This window comes from Camelus dromedarius, chromosome 29 (genome assembly GCF_036321535.1).
Source record: "Camelus dromedarius isolate mCamDro1 chromosome 29, mCamDro1.pat, whole genome shotgun sequence".
Classification (NCBI taxonomy): domain Eukaryota; kingdom Metazoa; phylum Chordata; class Mammalia; order Artiodactyla; family Camelidae; genus Camelus; species Camelus dromedarius.
Window position 1 is genome coordinate 26,038,290 of NC_087464.1, and position 26,692 is coordinate 26,064,981.

Here is a 26,692-nt window from a genome sequence, read left to right on the forward strand (position 1 = left end):
TAAATTCCAATTGTATAGTGAAATGTAATTTTAAAATAGTTTGCTATAATAGGAATTTGACTGTAAAAACAATACTTAAAGCACAGTAATTAATGTGAAAACTCCTTGCTTCATGCCAGATTCAAGCTAGACTTTATATACAGCTACTTGACTGGCATGAAATACGTGAAAAATTCAAAATTGCTTTTAAGAGTTATTAAATATTTCTAAAATGTGAAAACTGAAATTAAACTAATTAACCAATTTAGAAATCTATCAGTTAATTTTCAACCCCATCCAAGGGTATTTTCCATAAAGGTGTCTGTCATACAATATTAATATTATAATTCCCAACATTAAATTCTAAAGCCAGTTTAAAATATTCAAAATAACAAAAATAGCAAAACTGAATCACTCGTTATTCATTACTTTTTAAAAAACTTTGTTTTCTCTGTTTATAGAAAATATAAGTCTTTAGACATTATCATGTAGATTGTGAAAATCTCCATATTTACATAAATGTGACACGTCAGGATGTCCAGGATATATTTATTATGTGAAAGAAGGGATGTGGAGGACAGCCTATTAATATAATCCCAATTTAGTTAGTGAAGAATTTTTTTCAATTGGAAAAATATACACCAAATTCTTTATTAAACTCTTAAAAACAGTTTGTTGAAGGGGTGTGGGAAAATGGGGCTCTCAAACATGTTCCTGAAGCACACTTTAAGGGGCGGATTTGAAAGACTTCCGGCGGCGTCAGCCTGCAGGTTGAGTGAAAACGCTCACCAGGACCCCTCGACGTAGACGGTTTGCCTGCTGCACGCTGGCTGCGCTGCCCTGCGAAGGGTCTCAGGTGGCACGGGGACGAAGGAAGATACAGCCAGTAAAGTGACCCTGCCTTCAAAGAGAAACCCCTCTTTGTTTATTTCAGGGCCTCTCTGAGGAAAATTTATGAAATTACAAAGATTTGAAGCCAGCGTCTGAGATAGCTACCCATGTCAAGTAGACATTCGAGGACAGTTTGCAGGTGCTCAGTGATTAAGATCTTAAACAGCACTGCCTGACGTATATTTGGAATTTTTAGTTTTTGAGAACATCTCAGTTATTTTCATTTTCGCCAACTTAACCTGAGCGTGACAAATGAAAAGTGTATTAGAAATTAAAATATTCCTACCATGATGAAGCATTTCAAATAATTTACGAATAGGTTGCCAATATAAATTTATCTGCTTTGTGGACAGTCAAGTTCAGAAAAAATACCTGTTTAAAATAGAACCAATCAGTTTTATAATGTTTATTATTTATATACGATATGATATCAGATAATTTTGTTTTGATTATGTGCATTTTCAGTTGTTACACAATAATTGTTTATATAATACAGTGAGGAAATATTTTATAGATGTTGTGCTTTGTTAAGTAATATTTTTATGATTTTTAGAAACATAAATGTCAGTTTTCCTTTTGTAGATTACTCCCTCCCCCTTCCCCACCACCCTTCAAAAAAAGTGCCAGGGAAGAGGAGGGAGACTTTCCCTTTTTATATACCCTTCTCTAGACTGTTGGCTCTTTCTAAAAACCATCTGTGTATATTCAATCTGTAATCTAAAAAAGTACAGTTCAATCCTTAAGCAAAAGTTGTCTGTTTTCCTCACCTTCTTGTACCTCGACCACAGCCTTACGCTTAAAATGAAGGAAATTTGGAGTTTAAGGTGGAAGTAAAGAAGGATGTTCATGGCGGCTGATGAGAGTGGAAAGACCCACATGGACCGGAGTCGAGCAACACGTGTGACAGAGCGATGTGTGTGGACAGGGCAGCTCCACGTGTGCTGTCTTTGGGGTTCCTGGAACGGAATCGATGCCAGGTTCACCCGTAGCTCCAGACTGTGTAGGACTCAGCTCAACTGTGGTTTTCCGTGAGATTTCTCTTGCAGCTCGTTGTATGTCTTTCAATAAATCCTGTTTTTCTTAAGGCAACTGAATGGGTATTTGTTTCTTGCAAGTAAAGAAGCTTAAATAGAACAATGCTCATTGTAGAAAATTCAGAAAATACACAAAATGTGAAGAATTCAGGGCTTCTCTAATCCCACACTCCATAGCTGTTAACCCTTTGGTTGGTTCCTTCTATTATTTTTCTGATTGTTTATTCCTTAAAATTGTGATCTTAACAATCTTGATTAATGTTTGCATGCCTTTTCAATATACTGAGCTCTGTGATCTTATTTCTAGTTTGGAGGAAAATTAAAGCCATGCGAAATGAGTATAACTGAAGAAACTATTAAGTGAATATGTACTTTTAACACCTGAATTTTGGAGAAATTTTCATTATGAAAAGAACAGCAAAGAGTATGTGTCTAAGCTACTGGGAAAATCAATACCGTTTACAGTTTTTACAGTTTCCTCTGTGCTGCTCATCATAAATGCCCTATAAAGGTTTGAAGTAAAATTTTGTTAGGGGAGACCCAATTTCCTGTTGCCAACGGAAGCCTTTTGTCCCTTGATAAATTCATGTTAGGTTTATTTAAGCAGAAACTCAATCTTGATTGGATTTGAAGATGCTGAGTTACTCTGAAAGTTCATTGAGATTAAATGTCATCCTATTCATGTATAATGGGAACTAAGTAGCTGACTAGGGGGCTGGATCCTTCCATCCAGTCTCTCCCTTTAGGGAGGCAAGTTTGTCAGAAGCTTGCTTGGTGAAGGTGGCCTCGGAACAGTGGGAATGAATGACACCATTCAGATGTCTAAAGCCAGGGCGTTTTGATGTGTCCCCGTCGTCATCCTGGATTGTGCCTGCATGGTCAATACCTGGATTTCTTTCTTTTAAAAACAAATGTATATATATTTATAAATATACTTATAAATATATATTACTTATATACTTATATTATATATATAATATATACACTATATATATACACTATATAATATAATATATACTTATAAATATACTTGTATAAATATATATTTATATATAATATATGTATTAGCGTATGTGTGTGTGTGTGTGTGTGTATATCTCTTACAACTTCTTTATCCGTTCTTCTGTTGATGGACACGTAGGCGGCTTCCATGTCTCGGCTATTGTTAATAGTGCTGCTGTGAACATTGGGTGCATGTGTCTTTTTGAATTAGAGTTCCCTCCAGATAAATGCCCAGGAGTGGGACTGCTGGTCATGGGGTAAATCTGTTTTTAGTTTTTTGAGGACTCTCCATCCTGTTTTCCATAATGGCTGCACTAGCAGTGTAGGAAGGTTCCCTTTTCTCCGCACCCTGTCCAGTATTCATCGTCTGTGGACTTTGTGATGGTTGCCGTTCTGACTGGGAGGTGGTACCTCATCGCAGCTTTGATTCCGTTTCTCTGATAACTAGTGATACTGTGCAACAGCCTGAGTTTCTGAAAACCTCTCTCAGTGCACCGCTGCTCTCACTCCGGCACGTTCACAGGTACTTCGGTTGTGCCTCTACCGGTTTTTCCTATCTTTTTGGTTAAATGACAACATAGGAAATACGCTGTTGAGTCAGACCACGGCCCACCCACCTCCGCGGAGACTGTGGCAAATGACGAGGTCTGTCCCCAGAGGTCCTCCTTGAGGTTGGAAGGACCTTGAGAAGGCAGAAAGACATCCTTTTCAAGCACAGAGGAGGGATTTTCAGCAGAAGTTGTTGGCCACCTCCTTGCACAGCCAGTACCAGCGAATGTTCCCCGTGACCACGAAAAACGCCGTGCTTGTCTCAGGGAGCAGGGAAGGCTGTGGACATTCTTGGAAAAGGTTGCGAAGATTGATTTATCCACATTCACTGCTGGAGTGGCCACTTTAAGTGCTCAGTCTTTCCCATTCCTGGACTGGATGACCCCCAAGGGCTTGATTTTATTACATATACGAGATACATTTTAAAATCTAATTTTCTTCAACATAACAAGGGAAGAAGTTAATTTTTAGGTTTTCTATGCATCATAGTGCAGCTTGTGGGGAAAAGATAACAATTGCTGTTTGGAGGCATAGGATTTGCTAAAATCATCAAAGACAAAACCTATCAAATAAATCCATCAAGTGACTCTATCAAACAAGATCTGAACCTAAGAGACGTGCTGCAAGCTTTGTTGCGTCTTTTGGCCGGAGCTGTCCAGATAGCCTGTTCTCTGGTGTGAATGAACGGAGGAAAGGCCATTTGGGGCCAAAACCTGCTGTGTGCTTGGGAGTGCTTACTGTGTAAGGAAGGAGTTAGACCTGTGAAAAGTTCACATTCTTTAAGGTAATTGGAGGTTTGTGTTGGTTAAAAATAGTGAAGGGTTCATACTTCCGAAAGAAACTATGAAACACACCTCTTAGCCGGTTTTTGCTTGGCTCTACTAATTTGCTAACCTCACGTTTCCTTGAAAAGTAAAACTCTGTAGAATGGTGTAAAACACTCAGTTTCAGACAGATTTTCAGTTGAATGTCTGTTACAAAAGCACATTAAATTTAAAAATTTAATTACACACATTAAATTTTTTAAAAATATATATCAGAAGTGTTAAAGGAATGTCATGTATTTAGGTTTCTGTACTCTTAAAAATTCTCCCGTTTAAAGGGCACAGCTTTTTCTGTGAGTGTATATGTTAAAGATGTTTCTGTGTGTTACTGTCCGTCGGACTTCACGAGTACCAGCCTGCCTGAGACGCAGCACAAAGCAAAATATTTATGTTATCTTACATGTATATGGCCACTTTTTTATCTGGAGTCACGTTTAGAAAGAATTCTTTAATTTCAGTATTTGTTAATTTGCGTTTACTCAGCCACTCGGCAGGTACTTAAGCGCCCGCCCTGCCGTCCCCGGGCTGGGCTGAGAGGGCGCGGTGCGCCACCCTGCCCTCGGGGGGGCCCGTGCACAGCCCAGTGGGGAGACCGCGCTCCGGCGCTCGTGTGTCTAAGTACAAAGCTGCAGCTCTGTGACCCGCTGTGTGGAGGAGAGGTGTGCCAGAGCGCGCGACAGGGAGGGCCTGACCGGGTCTGGAGAGTCAGAGAGAGTGTCTGCAGAAGTTGAGCTGAGATCTAAACAAATGAGCTAATCGTTAAGTAGCACAGAGGAAGGAAGTGCTGTTCTCAGGTGCCCTGTTGGAGGGCTTCGCTGTGAAAGGAGATTGGAGGGCTGCGGAGAGTGTCCAGCTGCAGGCGTCTAAGATGCGCGTCAGAGGCCAGCAGGGGACAGACCGCGACGAGGCTCAGTGGTCACGTTAAGGGTTTTGATCTTGAGAGCAATAAATTTGCTCTAATGAAGAAAGTTGTTAACAGAGTGTAAGTACAGCAGGTTTGCAAAACAGAGTGTAAGTACAGCAGGTTTGCATTTTAAAAGTTAATCTATTTGAATGTGATAGTTGTACGGTAAGTCTTGAACGGCTGTGCTGTCTAACCACAGCTCAGCACCTGGGTAGTGGTGGTCCTAGTAGTAACAGTAATGCTTAACTGCCATTTATTTTGCCCTTACTCTGTTAATTCTAATTCTTATAACTAATGAGGTAGTTGGTATTAGCTTCATTTTACAGATTAGGAAACTGAAAGTCAAAAGGAGCAGATAATCTGATCAAGGTTGGTAGCAAATAAGTAATCAAGCTGGGAGCTCACTGGAAACTCAGACTAGGATTTTCTGATGCCAAATCCCTGTTGACTAATAGGAATGTACTCAAAAATTGTCCATTGTACGCTTTCTGGCCAACTTGTATGCTCTTAAAGATGTTTTTAATAATTATAAATTAGTGCTTCTCTGAGTTTGAGCTTTCAAACCAAATTAATAATAATAAAAAGCTTCTCTTAGTGTCCAGCAGAGGGAGCCAGAAAGATTGGTATTTGAATACACTTTGAAATTCTCCAAGTTAGAAATACTCATTCATCAAGTCTGTTGAACTCATATTAAGAATAATTATTTAAATGAAATGTATGTATTTTGACTTAAAAGTAAGTGTGTGTCTAGGTGTTGAAAAGAAGTCTGGCAGGCCGTGTAACAAAATATGGTTATTGTTATCCCTTAATGATGGTTTTGGTGGGTTTTCTTTTCTGCTTTTTTTGAATATGTATTAGTCTTACCTAGTTTTTCTACCATGAATATATGTTACATAATAAAAAAAAAACCTCTTACTTGTTTTTATATGGGTGGTGTAAGGGCTATTAAATGGTTTATAAAATGTTTGAAATGTTTGTTCTTTTAATCTAAAATGCATCACTGATCGTTTTAATCCATGATTAGTTTGCTTGGGAAAGCTTTTCATATTGACAAGGTAAATTTAGGCCATCACTTATCTGAATCTTCAAAATTCTGAATTATTATAATCTAAATTTAAGAAAATGTATTGCATAGAAATAAAAGATGTATTGTTATGTATTGTTTTAGATTCTTGGTTGTCACATTAATAAGAATATTTTAGAGAATAAAATAAAAAATTCATTATGAATAATATATTTAATAGGATTTAAACTTATTACCAAACTCATGGTATCAACTTTCTCTTACATCCGTTTTATAAAATTGGTTAATAGTGTAAACAAATTCTCCCTTTTATGGACGATTCCTAAATAATCTGTACGTTTTTTGAGTATAGAAAATGGTATAGAAAAAATTGAAGTTTAGAATTAGTCTTGAATTTGAATTTTCACTCTGTCAGTTGGTAGCTGTTTAATGCTGGCAAGTTACGGAACTTCTCTGTTTCTTTCTCTTTATATGGAAAATGAAGATGTCAACACAAGTCTTTTTTGGTTATAGTTGAGGACTATATGAAGTGTGTGTGAAGTGCTCATTAACACAATAGATGCTAATTTATCAGGCTGCAACCTTAGTTTTGTTTTTGCCACAACCTCACTTCCAGCAACTAAACTGACCTGACTCATCCTCTGTAGAACCTCTGTTTACCAGCACCCCTCGCTGCTGTAGTAATGCAGATCCCTTACTGACAGTGCTCTCTGTGACCACAGGCACCTCGCACTATATTCAGTTAACAACATAGTAGTTATGCATCACAGAATTCCTCCCGCTTTTACCTTTTGTTTCGTTTGATTTCTGTCTTCATCAGCTTTGCTGCAGAAACAAATAACCCCACATCTTGGTGGCTTATACCCACATGACGTTAAGCGTAGACTTTGAGCTGCCCGTGCAGAGTCGTTCTGCTCCATAAGTTTTCATTCTAAGACCCAGACTGAAGGAGCAACCTCTGTCTGGACCTGCCGTCTGCATGGTACTGAGAGCCAGGGGGCTGGCTGAAACTTGCGATGCCTCTTAGAGTTTCTCTTCAGGTGTGGCATGCTTATGACTGCCAAAGCCTGTCCCGCAGCTAGGCTCAGAGTCGGTGAGGCACGGGGACAAATACCCTTCCCGTTGGAGGTACAGGTAGGTCTTACATCACTGAGCCTCCTCCAAGGATGCACATAGCAAATCGTGAACAATAATATATTCTACCACATCTTGATCACAAATAGTGACTTTCTTCCCTTCTGCATATGAGATTTACTTACCTCTTCCTCAAGGACTTCCTTCAATCATGTTAAAGTCTTGAACCACATTAGAATTTCTACATCATTTCTGTATGTAGATTTTCTTGATTCAGAGACCAGTTATCTTCTGCCTGCATCCTTCTACCACACAGCGATGAAAACAACTAGGATATCCGCAGTGAGCCTTCCTGTTGAGACGGGGGATGGAGGTGCACAGCGACCACCAGCCCCGCAGCAGTAAGAACACTGTTGGGTAAACGGGGGTGGGGGCGCACAGCGATCGCTGGTCCCCGCAGCGGTAAGAACACTGTGGGTAGACGGAATGAGCGCTCCATTTCTGAGGGCTAGGGGTGTTCCTTGATCAGGCCTTGGGTTTGCCCGTGTGTAGCTCCTAGTCCATTGTTGCCCGAAGCTGTTGGCTGTGCCCTGGGCGAGCTGTTCCCTTTAGTACATCCTCCTTTGTATTTGAGTACAGTGTTGAGGGTGTACCCTTCTGGCCGGAGAATGTGGTAAGTGTTGAGCAGCTTTCCCAGCCTGCTTCTTGCCTCTAGAAATCTGGGGACCCAAAGATGATCTAGAAGGGAACGGACCCTTCACTCAGCCTGGAGGTGGTTCTGGAAGTTGTCTTTTGTCTTTTTATCTGTTTGATTTTAGTCAGATCCGTGTGCTAATTGCCAGAGGTTTGGTTCTATGAGACGTACGTTTTCTTCTAGACAGTAATACAGCTATCTTGAGTTTATGAGGCTTCTGAGGGACCACATCCTTAGTCTCTTCCTGTGGGGAGTTCCCCTGCAAGCCGTTTTGTTCCAGTGAAAGGGTTTACTGGGTGAAAGGAAAGCATTTGTCTCCTTTACTCACAACTCACTGAATACCTTTGTACTCCCCAGTGCGTGTGTGGTTTTCTACACCAAGCAATTCTCCAGTTCTCTGTGGGCACTGACTGGTATCCTACCACGTAACTCAGTTCTGACACTACCCAGAATTAGCTCAGACCTTTAAGGCTGCCCCTCTCCCACTTCAGACACCAATCCCAAGTCCAGTCTTTTCACCAAGTTGTCTAATTTTTTACACTAACAGATTTATTTACCGCTGCGTTATGCGGTTTGCCGTTTTTCCAATCTCCAGTAACAGTTTCCCTGCTGTCTGCCGCCTGGCTTCAGTGCCTGCACCACGCGTTGTGTTACTTGGGTGGTGGTGGTGGAGAAGGCAGCACCGTGCTCTGGTGCCGTTTCTGCAGTGTTCTGCTGTGCTGTGGTCGTTACCTCTGAATTTCAGCGGTTTCTCAAAATAGCAAAGCTTATATTTCCTACTGACTTTGCGTTGTGGACGGTGGGTCATCTCTGTGGAGAAGACCCGTGACTCCCCTCCGGGACCAGGCTGAAGGAGCAGCTCCCATCTGAAACACGGCAGCCCCCTGGCAGCACTGACGCCAGGAGGCTGGCGCACATTCGGGCTGCTGCTTCCAGATCTTCCTTAGATGTGATGTGCGTCGTGTCTGTCCACATTCTGTCGGCCAGAACACGGCATGGGTACTCCCCAAGTCAGTAACGCGAGGACATCTGTCCTTTCCCTGTGAGCTCAGCGCAGCCACACGTCTGCGCCTGGGTAGGTCCTTGTGTATCGTCTTGCAAGGAGGTAGGGGATTGACTGGATGATCTCAAGAGGTAACACAGTTTGCTGCAGCTTCTCACACAGTTGTGGGCAAAGCACAGGAGTCAGAGTCTCTCCTCTTTAAAGTCTGGGATTGTGTGACCTTAGTACCTTGTATCAGTCAGAGTTCTCCAGAGAAGTAGAACTAACAGGAGACAGCTATAAATCCATCTCACAGACAGTTACGTGTCTAAGAGAGAGGCGTCTATTTAAGGAATTTAGTAATTACGGGGGCTGAAAAATCTCAAATGTGTAAGGCAGGCGGGCAGGCAGGCTAGGAACTCAGGCAGGATTTGTGTGTTACGGTCGTGAGGCAGGACTGCTTCTCTGGGGATTTTCGGGTTTGCTTGGATGAGGCCCACCCACACTATCAGTGACCTCCTTTACTTAAGGTCAGCTGATTGCAGGTGTTAATACACCTACAAATACCGTCACAGCAACATTCAGACTCATGTTTGACCAAACAGCTGGGCGCCACAGCCGAGCCAAGTTGTCACGTGCAGTTCACCATCACACGCGCCCAGCGCTATTTTACAGAGAGCAGGACATGAACGAAGAGTGCTTTCTAGTAGGTCTCGTGATGAGTCAGCACACACATCAGTCAGCCTGACCGCAGCTAACAAACCAGATGCACTTTGACTGAAGAGATTTGAGCATCTAAAACGGGCTGGCAAACTCTGGTCCACGGCCTGTTTTTATAAAGAAAGCTTTATTAGAACACAGCCCTGCTTATTTTGTATATTGTCTATGGCTGTTTTCATTCTACAGTGTCAGGGGTGCATAGTTACAGCAAAGACTGCCTGGCTTGCAAATCCTAAAATATTTACCCCCTGACAACCCTTTACAGAAAATTCTTGCCGACCCTTAAAGCATACGTAGAGAACGTGCTTGTTCTTGCTGTCGTGGTCCACTCCTCATTCAGTGTTTCCGTTCAAGTATGGACGTGTACTGTTTAAATACTACAGTAGCAATGCTTTTTGTTGAAAGCCACAAGATTCATAAAAATTAATCATTTATTTTTTTTTAATTGCATGGCAGCCATTCAGGTTTTCTTTTAGATCACATGCCGAGTTCAGTTTTTGTGGATAAACTATATATGGGGTGCTGTTAGTTCTTAAATGAATTCTTGTGTGTCCTTGGGAACAAAGAGAAAGTACTCTTTCTATAAAATTTTATCAGTTTTATATTGTTACATTGCAGAATTCATTGTGTATATCTATTTCCGTTCTTTAAAGATGGTAAAAAGGTGTATTTCTGTGCCCAGCGCATCCTTTTTTTCAGATAATGGCTTAAAAAAATAAACTATTATTTTTCAATTTGACTTCTCTTGTATCTATAAAACTGAATTAGACTACAAGATGTATTTGTTTCCAAACCAAACAGTAGATCGCAGCGTGAGTTAGCAGAGAGGCTAGGCCCTGGATTCAGACGCACCTGGGTTTAACGTTGCTCAGCGCTGCTGCTGGCTCCAGGGGTCGGCCTGTGGGCTGGCTCTGTTGCGCGGCTGCTCCTTCCATCTCGTCTGGGGCTGCTCCCGGGGCTGCTGCCGTCCCCTGGTGGGGCCTGTCGGGCTGGTGGCCTGGTGCTCTGGGTCTGGCTCGAGGAGGCTCACTTGTTTCCCGTGTGTCAGGAGACTTAGAGTCAGAGTTCTACAGGGTCACTTCTGCCACATCCTGTTTGCCAAAATAAGATTCGAGCCCAGCCCAGATGTAAGGGATGAGGAATCACGGCAAAGCCCCATTGCAAGGGTGGGCTTACGGGGGGAAGGAATTACTGGTGGTCGCACGACCCAGCACTGCAGACGGCCTCGTTTCTTTATGCCTCGTTTAGAAAGTAGAAATAACAGAATGACTTAGGGAGCTCTTCTTGTAGTTAACAGTTACGTGCATGGTGCACTTAGAAGTGTTAAATAATTTTGAAAATGAACCTGTATTTTAAATGCTGTATTTTTCGTTATGTACCTAAATATCATGAGAGTGTACATTCCTTCTCATTAGTAAGACTGTGCTGTTCTGAGACACCTGCATCAGACGCTGGAGAGAAGTTTGCTGACACTCACCAGCGCTGGTCCTCTGTTCACTGGGGTGTGTCGGTGGGTGGGAGGCGTAACGGACCCTTCTTGGTTTTTATCTTTGTATTTTAAAACTTTCACTCATCGTGTTTAGGCATTTAAAGAGCTCTAATTTGAATACATTTGTCTCTAAAATTTTCTAGGGAGGATGTTTATGTTTATTTCTCCTGAATAACCAGTTGCTTGGCATTTTAAAGGGGCTCCTAATCAGAATCCTCTTGTCCGCCCTGAGCACTCCCTTCTGTACGATGCACGCTCATAGCTGGCTGTGTTTAAGATCTATGCACATGTTTACTCTAGAGTTTAACGCTGCTTCTGGTGAGGGAGGGTGAAGTAAGTAGCATTATGAAGCAAACGATACTTACTCAGGCTGGAGAGGCAGTTTCCTGTCTGTATTTTAAATAAGCTCTTTTGGGCGCCTAGACAGTTCCAACAAGGGAGCAGGTGCCTGCAGTGGGAGGGGGTGCAGTCTGGGGTTTGTACGACGGACCAGAATCGAATCAGACCGGTGCTCGGGAAATCTTAGCAGAGCAGGCCTGAGTCTCCTTGACTCCAGTTGTTTAAAGTTTCTTCGGATTTCGTAGCACCTTCAGTCCTTAAGCTGTTGGATTTTTTGTTTAGATAATAATACAATAAATAGCACTAGTGATGGTTATTGTTCCTGTCATTTTGTCCTTGACGTTCTTAGGTAGACGGGTCCTCAGCAGGGTAAAGCCCGTTGTCGTCTCGCTCAGAAGCGTTGTCACTGGGATGTGATTTCCCCTCCCCTGTTGAGTCCTGACTGCACGGTGCTTTCGGATCCCACGGGGGCGGCTTGAGAGGACAGGAGAGGTGGCGGAGCCTGGTTTAATAAGGATAAGGACACATCCGAAGGGAACGGGGTCAGAGGTCTGGGAGGAGGACGCTGCATGTGCAGCTTGTGTTTTCCTGGTTTATTTAAACATTCTCTCCTCCCTTTTCCTATTGTGTAAGCTCTGATTTGCTGTTACATAAGAAACAGCAATAAACACCCTTTGGACTGAATGGAGTGGGGAGACACGTCTGTCAGCAGCCCGGTGACCCCGGGAGCCTGGTCGTCAGGGACGCGTGTGCCCGGCCAGCTCTGCCTCCTGCCGCCTCGCTGCTCCACCCCGCAGCGCGTGTCCGGCTGCGGGGACGGGGTGGCCGCGGCCCCTGCGGGCCTGGGGCCCTTTGTCTCAGGTAGTTGGGGGATTTGCCCGTGTGTACATGTTGTTAAGTTTTTGTTTAGGACTTTTTCCCTCTTGGAGAAGACTGTATCTAGTTGCCCTGTGTTCTTTTTCTTGAAGAGCCTTGTCTTGAGGATGTGATTGTGAAATTCTGGTTTGGGGGCGCTGTTTTTCTTTTATGGTTGATTTTTCAGTGTGGTTCGTTGCAAAGTTTGTTTAGGTTTCTGGGTCTGAGGTAGGGGAGGTAGATTATCCTATTTATTAAGATAATTGATTAATCTTATAAACATTTCAAGGCAAATTAAAATTTAGCTGGTAATCATTCAATATAAATGCTTGGAAGTGAAAAAAAAATAGTACTTTAGGACAAATTATTTTTTTAGACTTCATTCTAAAGTGGCCAAAAGATCCTTAAGAAAAAGAGTTGCCTTAGTCCCTGAATGAGTCCCTTTCAAAAAATTCTGATGACAAGACTGGAGAAGGCCCCGTTTCAGCTCTGGCGGTGCCGGCCCCTCCTGGGCCCTCCCCGCGTCCCGTGAGCCCTCTTACTCACTAGGCTTCAGCTAAGCTGGCCTTTCAGACTAGCCAGGCTCCTGCACTGCCAGCTCTCTTTCTGGAATGTGAGTTCTCCCAGGCTGGCTCTTCCTTTTCGCTCGGATTCCATCAGCAGCATCGCCTTCTCAGAGCTTTCTGGGTCGCCTGACCTAACAGTCTATCCCTGGCGTGCCATGGCGTCTCCTTCCCCTCTCACCCCACAGTTTTTGTTTCCCTTAAGTTGTTTAACCCTATCTTTACCCTTTAGAGCATCAGATTCCGTTAGAAAAGAGACTTGGCTGTGTTTATGGCCTTCATGGTGGTGATGGTTTCACTGGTACCTGCTTATTCTCAAGCTCGTTGACTGTGCACATTAAATATGTCCTGCTTTTTACATGTCAATTATATTTTACTAAAGTGGTTTAAAAAAGAGACTTAGGCTCCCTTATGCACTTCTGTATCGCCAGTGCCAGGCATGGCATGTAGTAGGTGCTTCATTAAAGGTTGCATATGCAAATGTGGTAGTTTTTATCCTTTTTTTTTTTTGACTATAAAGGACACCTAAGTTTTTGATGTTTTAGTTTTTTAAAGATACTTGCACTTTTATATCAAAGATTTATTTTCAGGTGATTTGAGAAATGGAAATAGCTTTATTAGTAGAGAGCACTGGACAATAAGTCGTAACAATTGGATTCTCTAATCATTCTGCAACCAACTGCACTTGCCTTGTGCAAAACCCTACAATCTCTTGGTGACTCAGTTTCTGCATATGTAACATGAGAAGCACTGCTAATGTTTCCTGTGGTGAGGCTGAGAGGTGGCAGGGTCACACTGTCTGGGGGTTTGTCACGAGGGACTTTGCCTTTCTCCTACAGGAACAGAAGAAACTGAGGTGTGACAGAGTGTGTGAAGGGAGTGCTGTAGTGGTGGTGGTGCAGTTAGGTTTCCATCTGAAAGTCCCTCGGCTGCAGTGTAGGGAATGCAAGGGAAGGGTCTGGGACGAACGTGGCAGACCGTGCAGGAGATGAATGCGTGCGTCCTGGTGCGGGATGGCGCTGACTCGTAGGGCAGTGCTGATGGACGTGGAGATGCGTGGGTGGATTTGAGCCATAACAGGGAGATAAAGTCGCTGGGACTTGGTGATGGAGGACCAAGGAGTCAGGTGTCAAGACTCATTTCCCGGTTTCTGTCTTGTACAACTGGATGGGTCATGGCATCGTTTGCTGTGTTAGTGAAATTTGGAATAGGATCAGATTTCAGCTTTTAGTTTGAGGCATGGGGGTACTTTTCAGACACTGAAGAAGAATTGTCAGTAAGATATATGAATACATGGGCCTGGAGCTTAGAGAAGCCTGGGTTGCAGATGTGTATGTGAGTCATTTGCTGATAGATTTTAATTAATGCATCATGTGAGGCTGTGCAGTGCTTTGTAAACCACAGAGGGCCCAGGCTGTGTTTGATTTCCTGACTTGCGGTGCTGTCTGACACCTGGTGGCTTTTCTGCTTACCCTCCGGTGGACGGTTCAGTCGTTTCTTTCTACAACACTTTTCTGGTTTTCCCTCTTTTGAGCTACTTCTGTACCTTGTGTGTAATTATTGTGGTGTCGTAGCGGTGGATTGTGACTTGTGCGTGTTTACACACATCTCTGCCTTTTTCACATTGTGAGATCCGCTGAAGAAAGTGGATTTTATTCCTGTGCATTGCCTGAGGCAGGTCTCATGCGTGTCTGTCCCCTGTGGTGTGTCCAGCACTAACACGGGACGGAACACAGAGCAAATGATCATATGTATTTGAACGTTGAGTCAAGTATTTATATCTCTTTACACACAGGTGCTCAGTAAGTTTTTACTGAACAAATGCATTATCCCATCTTCTGGCAATTTTTCAGTATTTATTTTATAAACACATAAAAGACAAAACTCTTTTGCTGCTTCCCCTTGTATTGGGGGTTTTTGATCTTGAGACCCGGGGCCCCATATTTATAGAGAGAGGATCAATGAACCCCCTGAAAATACATCTGAATTTTTCTGATTATGTGCTTATATGTAAATTTTAAAAGAGGACCCACTGCTTTCATCATATTCTTAGAGGTTGATGACACTGAAGTGGTGGAGGTCTGTGGCTTAGGTACTTCTGTTCAGCATGACTCCTCTTGGTTCTAAGCAGCTTTCTGTGAGAGTTTTATGATCAGCCTGTGTGTCTCTTTTGGATAATGTATCAAAAACTGCAGTTAGGCTAAAACTGATCACCAAATAATTTCAGCTGTGGTCTGTTGAGTCCACCTGTTAAATATGTAAGTACTTTATATGGATTTGCATATAGTTTAAAGTCTGCTTGTTTATTTGCACCTATAAAGTTCTTCTTAGGAGACCTTCTATCCTAATATTGAATAAACAAAGCAGCTCTTGGACTCATTTTTGTTTAATCTTGATTAGACCTTTTAACAGAAAGGAAATTAGAGGTCAATATACAGAATTTTTAATGATTTTTTTTCATGGTGGGATTATAGGTCACCTCAATTTCCATGTATAAAATTAAATGTGTTACAGATTTTCTACATTGAAGATACATTACTTAATTTTTTTTTAAAATTTCATATCATTTCTGAAGAAGTTAAGAATTTGCAGTTGATGCTAACATGAGGGAGTCACTGTCAGAATTTTTAAATGATTTCCTTTATGGTGCTTTAGAGTTTAAAGGTATCCTCCACTTAGGTCTACCTAGCGAAATAACTGCTTTGTGTTAGAATGTTATATTTATTCTCTAGAAACAGCTGTATTTTGACTTTCACCATAGATTTGTTGGCTTGCTGCATTATGAGTTTGATAAATACCTTCTTTTCAAGCCAAGCAGCACCCAAGTATAGAAATATATTTATTATAATATGTGGCAAACATAAATGTCCCTCAAAAACTTAGTGCTTCTTTTTAGAATGCTTTCATTTGATGGCACAGGGCTCATCTGTCAGTACGTGGCTGTGGGCTCACTGAGATGGGCTAACGTGTTAATAGTGTCACTGTCATCCAGAGAGGACTGAGTGGAAAGGATGTGCTGCGTTTCCTGCCATATGAATGAATCAGTGGAAGGCCTTGGTAATAAGCATGTAATAAAGTTTAAAACCTTATGCATCAGCCAGACGCACCGGGCCGTGTATCAGAAGAGCATGAAACATGTAGAAGCTGAGAGAATAGTTCAGCGTGATGAGCCCTGATGAACCAGTGACTCAGTTTTAACAGTTACTAACCTGTGGCCAGTCTCGCTTCATCTGCACACTTACCCTCTTGATTTTGTTTTTAAAAAGATTGTTCATTAATACAAATCATGCTAATGATATTGTGAGACATTGCACTTCTTTTATTTTATAATTTTTATTTTTAATTGTGATAAAAAGAATTTCGCCATCTTAGCCACTTCTAGGTGTGCCTTTCGGCGTGTTGAGTACAGTCACCGTGCTGTGCAGATTATCACCAGGAGTTTTTAATCCTGCAGATGTGAAGTGCTGGATCCATTAAACAGCAGCCCATTTCCCTCCTCCGCAGCCCTTGGTAGCCATCATTTTGCATTTTGTTGCTATGAATTTGACTGCTTTAGATCCCTCATATCAGTGGAATCATACAGCATTTGTCTTTTGGGGACTGGGGTGTGTCTCACTTAACATAATGTCCACGGGATCATCCAGGTGTAGCATGTGACAGAATCTCCTTCCTCTTTCTGGGGGAGTCGTATTCCGCTGTGTGTATACACCGCAGCTTGCTTATCCATTCATCCGTCAGTGGACATTTGGGTTGCTTCCACCTCTTGGCTATTGTGAATAATGCTGCAGTGAACATGGGTGTGCAAATACCCCTTTGATACCCTGCTTTCATCTAAGTCAGATATATACCTGGAAGAGGGGTTGCTGGATTGTATGGTAGGCCCAGTTTTAATTTTTCGAGAAAACTTCATCCTGTTTTCCGTAGGGGTGCACCGTCTTTCATTCCCACCAGCAGTGCACAAGGGTTCCGCTTTCCCCTCATCCTTGTCGACACTTCGTATTTTCTGCTTTTGTTGATAGGAACCATCCTAGTGAATGTGAAGCGGTATCTCATTATGATTTTGATTTGCATTTCTCTAATGATTAATGGTGCTGGGCAGCTTTTTGTATGTTCATTGGTCATTTGTTTATCATCTTTGGGGAAATGTCTTTTCAGTTCCTTTGCTCATTTTTAATTAGGTTATCTATTTCTTCCTAATTGAGTGACAGTTCTTTATATACTCTGCATATTAACCCTTTATCAGATAAATAATTTGGAAACATTTTCTCTTTCTTTAGGTTAGCTTTTCACTCTGTTGTTTGTTTCCTTTGATCTTCAGAAGGTTTTAAGTTTGATACAGTCCTATTTGTCTATTTTTGCTTTTACTGCCTATGCTTTTGGTGTCATAAAGCTGAGAAATCATTGTTAGATCCAAAGTCACGAACCTTTTCCTCTGTGTTTTCTTTTAAGAGTTTCATAGTTGGACGTTAAATTTAGGTCTTTAATCATTTTGAATTAATTGTTGTCTCTGTTGTAAGGAAGGGGCCCGTCTTCATTCTTTTGCACTTGGATATCCAGCTTCCTCGGCACTATTTGTTGAGGAGACTGTCATTTCCCCACTGAGTGGCTGTAGCGCTTTTGTTGAAGATTACTAGGCCATCTATGTGAGAGTTTATTTCTGGGTGCTTTGTTGTGTTCCATTGAGCTGCATGTCTGTCTTTACGCCAGTGCCGTGCTGCTTTGATCGCTGTAGCTTCAGTGTTTTGAAATCAGGAGTGTGAGACTTCCAGGTTTGTTTCTCTTTTTCAAGATTATTTGGCTATTTGGGTTCCCTTGAAATTCAGTATGAATTTTAGGATGAATTTTTCTGTTTCTGCAAAAAATGCCTCTGGAATTTTGATAGAGATTGGGTTGAATCTGCAGATTGCTGTGAGTGTAGCATTGACATTTACCAATAGTAAGTCTTCCAATCTGTGGTTTCCATTTGTATGTGTCTTTGATTTCTTTCAGCAATGTTTTACAATTTTTGGTGTACGAGTCTCTTACTTTCTTGGTTAGGTTTATTCCTAACTATTGTATTATTTTTAATGCTATTGTAAGTGGAATTGTTTTCTTAATTTCGTTTCTGGATTGTTCATTTTTATGTGTATAGAAGCACAATTGATTATTGTGTGTTGATTTTTGTGTCCTGTAACTGTGCTAAACTAATTTATTAGCTCTAACAGGTTTTTTTTCTTGTGGAATTTTTAGAGTCTTTTACATATAAGATCATGTCATCTGCAAACAGATACCTTTACTTCTTCCTTTCCGTTTTGTATGCCTTTTATTTGTTTTCTTGTCTGATTGTTCTGGCTAAGACTCTGTGTTGAGTAGAAGTGATGAGAGTGGGCATCCTTGTCTTGCTCCTGATCTTAGAGGCAGAGTTTCGCCATTGGATATGAGGTTAGCTATGTGCTTTTCGTGTATGACCATTATTATGTTGAGGTAATGCCTTCTGTTTCCAGTTTATTGAGTGTTTTTATCATAAAAGATTTTAAATCTTATCTAACTTTTTTTACATCATTTGAAATGATCATGTGATTTTTGTCCTTAATTGTGTAGTGCAGTATATTGATCGATTTTCATCCTTGCATTCCAGTAATAAACCCTATTTGGTCATGGTGTATAATCTTGTTAAGGTGCTCTGGGATTCAGTCTGCCCATCTGATTGTTTTAAAGTGAACACCAGGCACAAGCAGGAAGCTAATCCACAGGGAAACATGTGATATAATGGCAGATACTGATACGCATTACGAAGAACAGCAGAACCTGGCAGCGAGGTAAAGAGTGGCAGGGATAGGACGGGGCTGGTGCTGTTGAGATACAGAGGTTTGAGAAGCCCTCTGGGGAAGTGATAGTTAAGAAGAACCAAATGGAGGTGAGGGAAGGCCTCACAGGGGACGGCAGAGGCGGGAATTTGCTTAGAGTTCTTGGGAAGTAACTGGGAAGGAGGGAGTGAGAGTGGGAACCAGAGACCAAGTCACAGAGGCTGGGGAGGCTCAGGATATCCGCGTACAGGAGGGCATGGAAGAGCCCGAGTTAGCAGACAGCTCCATATATGGCTTTTATTACTCACTGCAGATTTCCCCCTTTCTTTTTACTTCCTTTGCCTTTGCTGTCCTATTTCTAGAAAGAATGTGCTTGCTTTGTTAACCAAAGGGCAGGGCCTGAGTTCTATTCCACGCTTCCTCTGAGGAAGGGTTAAATGGAGTGGGCGGAGTTTCTGGGCCCAGCCAGGAGTCCATTGTGATGTCTAATGTGATTTGGGGGGAAAAATCATTGTTTCTAAAAATAATACATTATGGTACATGGTCTCATATATTTTAAAGTTAGAATATGTGCCCAGTATTTTAAATTTAAATAGTAGGAAGTGGGTTCCTTGATGGAATTCGTAGCAGAGTGTTTAACTGGCAGCAGGATGTACTGTATAGCAGTTGCCTCCATCCTGTAAACACTTGTGTTGGGAGGTCTTGCATCCCATGAAACAATTCTCCAGAATCTTTTTTTTTTTTTTCCTGAGGGAATGTGAATTACTCTCATGCTGCTGTGGGAGCTAGAAGGTAAAAAAACAGCCTGGAGCTTGCAGACATTTGTCACTGTCCTTGATAACGTAAGAGTGTTTGTTCAAGCACATTAAACATCATGGAGAATATGGAGAGGTTGTCAGCTTTGTCCCCAAATGGAGTTTTACTTACAGTCAGCCTCAGTGATTAATATGTATTTGTGTCCTTTAGTATTAAATCAATTTATTTGTTTTTGTTTAAATCCCTGAATTCAGGTAACTTGATTTTCCATTGATAAAATATTTGCTTGTCGTATCAGGCAGGGTGCTAAACTTGGAAATTAAGAGTACTGAGTTAAATTTAAAGTTTGCTGAGAAGTGTTCATCACGATGCAGTCTATTTAACGTCTTGGCAGTGCCTCTGGCTCTTCTCATTTAGCATGTGAGGAGACAGGCTGGCAGCAGTTGTAAACTGAAACCTTGTTGTATGCAGAGACTGACGGGGGTACAAGGAAAACAGAGAAAATTTGGAAGTGTTAGTCTGTGTGTATGTTTCCTTAAATTAAGTGTGACACATTTGCTTAAAATAGAATTTTATATTCTCTTTATCAAGGTTATTATAACTTCATGATAGACGATCCTAGGACTGAAACTGGTTTTAAACATTGCTTTGTGAAATAACCACATTTGTCTGTTAATACTGTCGCGAGGTCAGGCGAGCTGCTTTGATCTAATGAGCATGTTTGACAGCACGTTGGAGCCACCTTTCCCTAGCCGGCCTGACGTTCATTACTCAGAGGAGAGGCACGCGTTCGCAGTGTATTCTTAGCTGCTCCTCCCCACCCGTCACTCAGCTGTCAGGCCCTATGGAATCCGAAATAGACCCGGCGGGGGGCGCGGCCCCGTGCTGCTGAGGGCGGCCGGGGGGCCGGGGGGCCGGGAGGCCGGCGGGCGGGCGGCCGGCCGGGCGCAGACGCGGGGCTGCGTCGCGGGCTTGCGGGGCAGGGCGCGGGGAGCCGTTCGGGCTTGCGGGGGGGTCCCCGAGGAGGGACGGCTCTGAGAGGCGGCTAGCTTGTGGAGTAACGGATAGGAGGAGCTCCGGCCCTGGTTCGGGGCTGCTCGCACACCGGCCGCGCAGCGAGGAGGGTCAGTTGCGAGCGTTATGCGGGCGCAGAAGGGTCCCGAAGACGAAGGAAACCCGGTTGGCGCCGCGAGCCAAGAGTAGGCCGGCATGGGGCCGGGGGCGCGGGCAGCGCCGCCCCGGGGGCGCGCTGTGTGAGCCCCGGGCCCGAGCCCGAAGCCGCCTGCTGTCCGCGCCCAGAGGCCAAGCCCTGCCCACGATGAGCTGCTGGTTGTCGTGCGCTCCTCGGAACAGAGTAGGTGCCCTGCGGCCGCGGCGCGGGGGTCTCGCCGGCTCTGAGCTGTGTGCCTTTAGGGTGACTGCCGCTCTGCTGATGCTGGTGTCTTTGCCGTGTCCCGGCCTCTCTGCTTTACACGATTAGCGCATTGGGGTTAGTGTTGGAAAACAAAAGTTCTTGTTTCTTCTTCTGGGTTTAAAACGCACATAATAGAATCTTAGTAATTGAGCAGTGTTTCTGTTAACTGACAGTGGACCAAAATGGAAAACGGTGCTTGGTGGAGTAGAACTGAAAATCACAGGACAATATGAGACTTTAATCTCACTTAATTATCTTTTGAAGAGCCTAACTTTGGGGTTTTACAATTGTTTTAGTGTTTTAAATAGCTCCTTTCTCCACCAGTGAGTTTACTTGGAAGTAGAGCTGAGATTGTTCTGACTACAAGGGTAAACCAATCAATTTAGAGCAAATATTTGTGTGCTAAACGTGACTTAATCCCTTAGGCATTTGAAAACACAAAGCCTAGTCTCTCAGCACTCCCCGGCTTAGAGACAGTGAACTAATTGTTCTGCTTTAAAGCTGAAGAAAGAGGATGCCTCAAATGCGTTTTAGACTTAGAGCCAATAAGCTGGGCTAGTCACTACTCATAGTTGGTAGTTTAAACTTTTAAAGTTAGGAGGAAGTGGGTTCATTTCCAAATTTGAGTAGAGACAACAATCCTGAAGACAGGGTAGGTACTTGAACCAGATTCCATTGAAATGTGACACTCAGGGGTGGGTTAAAATTTTAATGCATTTATCTTTTTCCATATTCAGTTTTCATGTTTTTTGCCTCAGGTATTTAATGAATACATTATTTATTTAGGTAGAAAATTGTCTGCTCTTTCTTTTTTTTGGCTTGCAGGAGATAGTAAATATAAAATAATCACACTGACCAAACGTTTAGACTAACAAACATTGACCCAGGTGATTCGTCTCTCCTGCTGGAGATTTGTTACGGTATTTGTGGACGTAGGAATTGCTTTGTAAGTTAAGTGAAAAATACGTACATCTTTTTAGTTCTAGAAATAATACTGTTCTCATCGCAGAATTCAGCAATAAATTTACTGTGTGGTGTTTTAAAAGGCTAAAACCTTATGTTGTTTAAATAATGCATATTTTAGTTCTGGCTTCTACATTTCTACTTACTAAGAGAAGGTTGAATTTACTGGCTTCAGGGTGTCTTGAATATTTTTTCTCCAATCAAAGCTAAAGAGAACCTTGATACAATTAGAATATATATCACTTGATACATCCTCGTATTTTAAAAAATTGCTTTGAATATAAGGAAGAAAGAAAATGAAAGTCACCTGTAATCCTATAGTTTTCGGATTTTGAAGTAGTTAATACTTCAGTCTTTTTGTTTGTTTGTTTTCTTCAGTAGGAGTTTCTTGTTATTTTAAACCATAAGCATAATGGATTGCTTTTTCTGTTGAGCGTATGTGTATGTAATTTGCCTCTGTAATTATATTTCCAACAGTACCTTTTAAACAAGTGGTAGAGGTTCTTAAAACGTATACAGAATTCCTTTGCATCTAAAGGTCTTGGGAGATAGATAACCAGAGCCAGACCTGAAAACGTGAGTTAGGGAACAGGAGAACAGCACACTGATTGCAGAGGTCATGATCGGGCCGCTCAAGTCATTTAATGTCCCTTGAGCTTTGACTTTCCTCATCTGTTAAATGGGGATGATAATTCTAGTTTATTAGGGTTGTTTGAGTAATTTATGCCTGACACAGGGTAGGTGTTCAACACTTACTAATTTCCATTCTTTGCTCTGAAGGCAAAGAAAACAGGGGAGAACGTGAGAAACATCCTTTTTCTCTAAAGTGTAATTTAAATTACTTCTTACATATCATGTGTTTTGGAAAGATTCTTTTTGTGAAGTTAGCACAGCAGGAGGAAGGAATTTGGGATGTTGCTGGAGCCTGAGTGATGAGTTATGCAGTGCAGCTTTCCCTTCCGTCTCCCTTCTCCTTCTTTAGAAAGTCTTACTAATACAGTGTGCATAGTACGCCATGCTTACTTGTTTTCCTTCTTGTAGCAGGCGGCAGATTGGAACAAGTATGATGACCGATTGATGAAAGCAGCAGAAAGAGGAGATGTAGAAAAGGTGTCCTCAATCCTGGCTAAAAAGGGCGTCAGTCCGGGCAAACTAGACGTGGAAGGCAGGTCTGCGTAAGTATTACTGCTGGTAGTTCCCTGCAGGGAGTTTGGGTCGACCCTTGGGGTACAAGTGAACTTTGTGAATTGTGGTTGTCAACGTTCAATTTAAAAAGTCTTTATCAAAACCCACACGATAAAATCTTTCAAACATGGCCTTCAGACATTTTGGACTATTAATTGTTCTCAGTCTGAAAGATTTCCAAGTGCGAGAGAGACTATTGAAATACTACCCAGGGGCCTAGCTGTTTGGGCCCGTGGCGATCCGTCCACGGTTATCTGGTGCATTTAATCTGGCACACTTTTCGTTTATCAGCTGTTTTACGCTCCTTTCACGTTTGGTCCTCCCAGTGGCTGTTTAACGGAAGCAGGGGAAAGTTCACAGAGGTGCAACAACGTGGTGCTGCCCCATTAAAAGCCACGGAGCTGGAATGTGAACCCAAGCTTTCCGTCTTGGAAGAGTTCTGTAAATTACACTGCCTTTTCCTCTTGACCCCCAGTCCACTTTTAGAATTGGGTAATTAATTTCAGTGAGAACATCTGAGGCATTAGGGAGGCAGAATGACCAGTGTGGCTGGGGAGACACGGGTGGGGACCCTGCCCTCTGGCCACTGTGTTCCTGGGGAGGACGCCTGGCCTGTCCGTGTTCTTGTGAACCGGGTGTCCTTCCTCCCACGCCTCCCCAGTCTTCGTTTTCCTTCCTGTTGAGGATGGGGAGCCGCTGGGTTAGAGGGTGCATCTAGATGCTGTTACGGCTCTCTGCGAGCACAGCAGGGAAAGCCTTACCGGGAAGCCTTCCCAAGTCAGGGGAGAGAAGTCTCATTTCCTAAAATTCCTCAGTCTTACACTTATGTGAATTTTTTTTTTAGAATATTATAACTGGAAACTGGATACTAAATATAGAAATGAATGTTAGGAAGTGAACAGTTAACGTTCGATGCAGGTCACTGCCTTTGAACGCTTAGATGTTTAAGGGCAGCGAAAGCAGCCCGGCGTGACCTGAAGCCCTGGTGTCCACGAGAGCGGTAAAGCTGGCGGCGCCCCGGTTCTTAGCACTCTTTCAGGTCTGTCAGGCGGGCGGTTTGACAGCCCCAGGGACGTTGGCTGTTTTGAGTCTTGCTTCTATTTTTACTAAATTTCAAGCTGTTTGTAGGACTTATAGTATAAGTAGTGAAACGTAACTGTTTTTCTTATTTCTTTTTCCCTAAACACCAAGATATTAAAAGGTGAAGGATCTTCTCTGGGATGAGAATCTTCAGTGAAACCTTATTTCTTCAGTTCTGGCCATCGTGCTTTGTGTGTTTTGAATGAACGTTTGCTTGAGTTTTTGTTGAGATTTTTCTGATCTAAGATTCAGTTTTGAGTGAGATTGTGTTAATGGTCAGAGTTAGGAAAATCTGGTGTAATCTGAGGAACTGTGAACTGCCTGAGCAGCGTGAGCCTTTGAGGTTCTCTCTGGAGGACGCAGAGTTCCTTGTGGGAGTCGTAGGGACGTTTTCCTTTTGTTACTTGAGTTACTTATGTTACTCACACAAGCTGTATTTCTTCACTAAAGCATTTTATATTTAGTCAGATATAGGACATATCACAAGTATGTTCTCTGTAATTATAAAAATAGTTTTATTTTGAATGACTTTTTTTAGTTTTTAATTTTGAAATGTAAGACAGAAGTAACCCGTGCTTCTTGAACCCTTATCTAGCTTCAAAAACGAAGTGTTTGAGGCCCGGCCGTGGTCCCTGCAAGGACCCGTTTTCTTCCTGCTGGCCTCTCCTGGGGTGTGGCCCTTTGCCGCTGCAAAGTGGGGCAGAGTCGCTGCCTCTTGGAGAGCCAGGGGCCCACTGCCTGCCTGCCCCTCCCCTCGGGCGCAGGAGCACCGTCAGCCTCGTCACTGCCTTCTCTAGGGTCGTAGCTCACTGACACCTTTCTGTTTGTTTAGCTTTCATGTTGTGGCCTCAAAGGGAAATCTCGAGTGTCTGAATGCCATCCTCATTCATGGAGTTGACATCACAACCAGCGACACCGCAGGTATGCTCGCCTCCGCATCAGCACAGAGCAGAGGGGGCAGGCGTGGTCCCCGGCTGGTGCTCTTAATCAGACCTGATTGGTGAGGGGGAGTCCTTTGTGAGCACCATTGTAGGGGAGACGGCAAGCACAGGGTTGCAGGAGAAAAGACGCCTGAACCGGTGGGCAGTGGGGCCCTGAAGTCCAGGCTGGTCTCCACGGTGTTTCCAAACCCGAGAAGCTCAGATGTTGGAGAACCTTCAGGGGCCATTTGCACCCTACACTCTTCAGTGTATGCGTCCTCGCTGTCACGAGGTCACTCAGCCTTTGCTTGGACGTGTTTTGTGATGGGGAGCTCACTGCCTCGTACCAACAACAGTATCCCCCACAGTGACCCGAACGAGAACCACTGCCCCTTGTGGAATACGCGTGTCGCTGCTCTGCCGAGCGCTGTACCCGTCCTGACTCACTGCATCCTCCCGCCCAGCCATGAGGCTGCTGGGCGCTGAGCTGCTCAGTACCTTGCCCGGGTCCTTCGGTGCCCGAGTCGCAGTCAGTCAGTGTGCCCGGGGGAGACCTGTTCTGTGACTGGCTAGCAGTACTGATAAAAAACGACTTCTGACACAGTTTGAGTCTGTCTCTGACGACCAGACCTTCTGCTTAGGCTTAGTCATCCCCACCCCTGCCTTCTAATGTCTTGCAGCACAAGCTTGCACCTCACAAGGCCGACTTTTCAGTATTTGAAGACAGCCTTTGCGCTTCTTCCGGGAACGCGCCAGTTTCCTGTCCCTCTGGGTGGTCCTCAGTTCTCTGGGGCTCTCGGCAGCTCATCTCTCTGCATTTCTCCTTTCTTCATCAGTCAAGTGTGGGAGCTGAGCTAGAGCAGAGGATTTCCTTAACGACTTTAATGGTTTATTCTGTGACTTCACGTATGGACAAATAAATACATTACTGGTTAATCAGCATTGTGTTTAGAAGTGGAAGGGCAGGAGAGGGAGGCAGATGACAAAAGAGTTAGTGAGGGAAATCTTTACCTAAAGGTGTGTCAGATTCTTGACTGAAGACCAGACTCAATTTATCTGCCACCTTTGAATGAACAAAAAGCTGTTTATTACATATATATATATGTGTGTGTGTGTGTGTGTGTTTTCCATTGATGTAGAAGAATATTTATTTCTAGAAATTTTGGACTAACCATGCCCTTTCGGAACTCATAAGACTTATTTATTGTGCTGATTCCAGTTCAAACAAGTGTCTTCCTCATTTTTGTCTGTTTTCTTCTGCGCTGGACAGCCTTGCCTAGTGGCCAATCTGAGTGACTGTTGACCCCCCTCCTTTAGTGCATCTGAAGCTCAGACGCTTCCCCAGCTCAGCAGGCATCACTTCGTACCCTGCGCTCCCACACACCTGCTTCACATCTTGTCTTTTGTTTTGCTGTTTAGTCATATTTTTATTTGATTTGTTTAATTATGTTAGTTGTTTGAGTCCCTTTCCTAAGGACAAGGACCGTGTCTCATTCGCTGTTACATTGTCTGTTATAATCCAGATGTGAGTATCTGATAAAAATTTGATTAACAAATCTTTACATATTTTATCTTAACTTCTTTCCTTGCTAGCAATACCAAAGTGAATTGAAAACAGCCAAATTTCAAACTAATGCAGTTTTGAGATATTCGTGACCCAGGTCT

The 26,692-nt window shown here is 43.0% G+C and overlaps 1 protein-coding gene across 6 annotated transcripts in view; it reads left to right on the top strand.

The window, feature by feature from the left end:
• The window catches only part of UACA (uveal autoantigen with coiled-coil domains and ankyrin repeats), a 69,881-nt gene that overhangs the window by 13,941 nt on the left and 29,248 nt on the right, over window positions 1-26,692 (top strand). For 2 of the 6 annotated variants that reach the window (XM_064480760.1, XM_064480762.1), the window contains exons 2-3: window positions 22,884-23,017; window positions 24,940-25,028. In XM_064480760.1, coding sequence (XP_064336830.1) covers window positions 22,884-23,017; window positions 24,940-25,028 — 223 coding nt within the window. Of the gene's footprint in view, window positions 1-20,427; window positions 20,820-21,443; window positions 21,532-22,883; window positions 23,018-24,939; window positions 25,029-26,692 lie in introns of those variants that run through there. The other 4 variants (XM_010977945.3, XM_031440914.2, XM_064480763.1 and 1 more) reach the window with 4 other exon arrangements.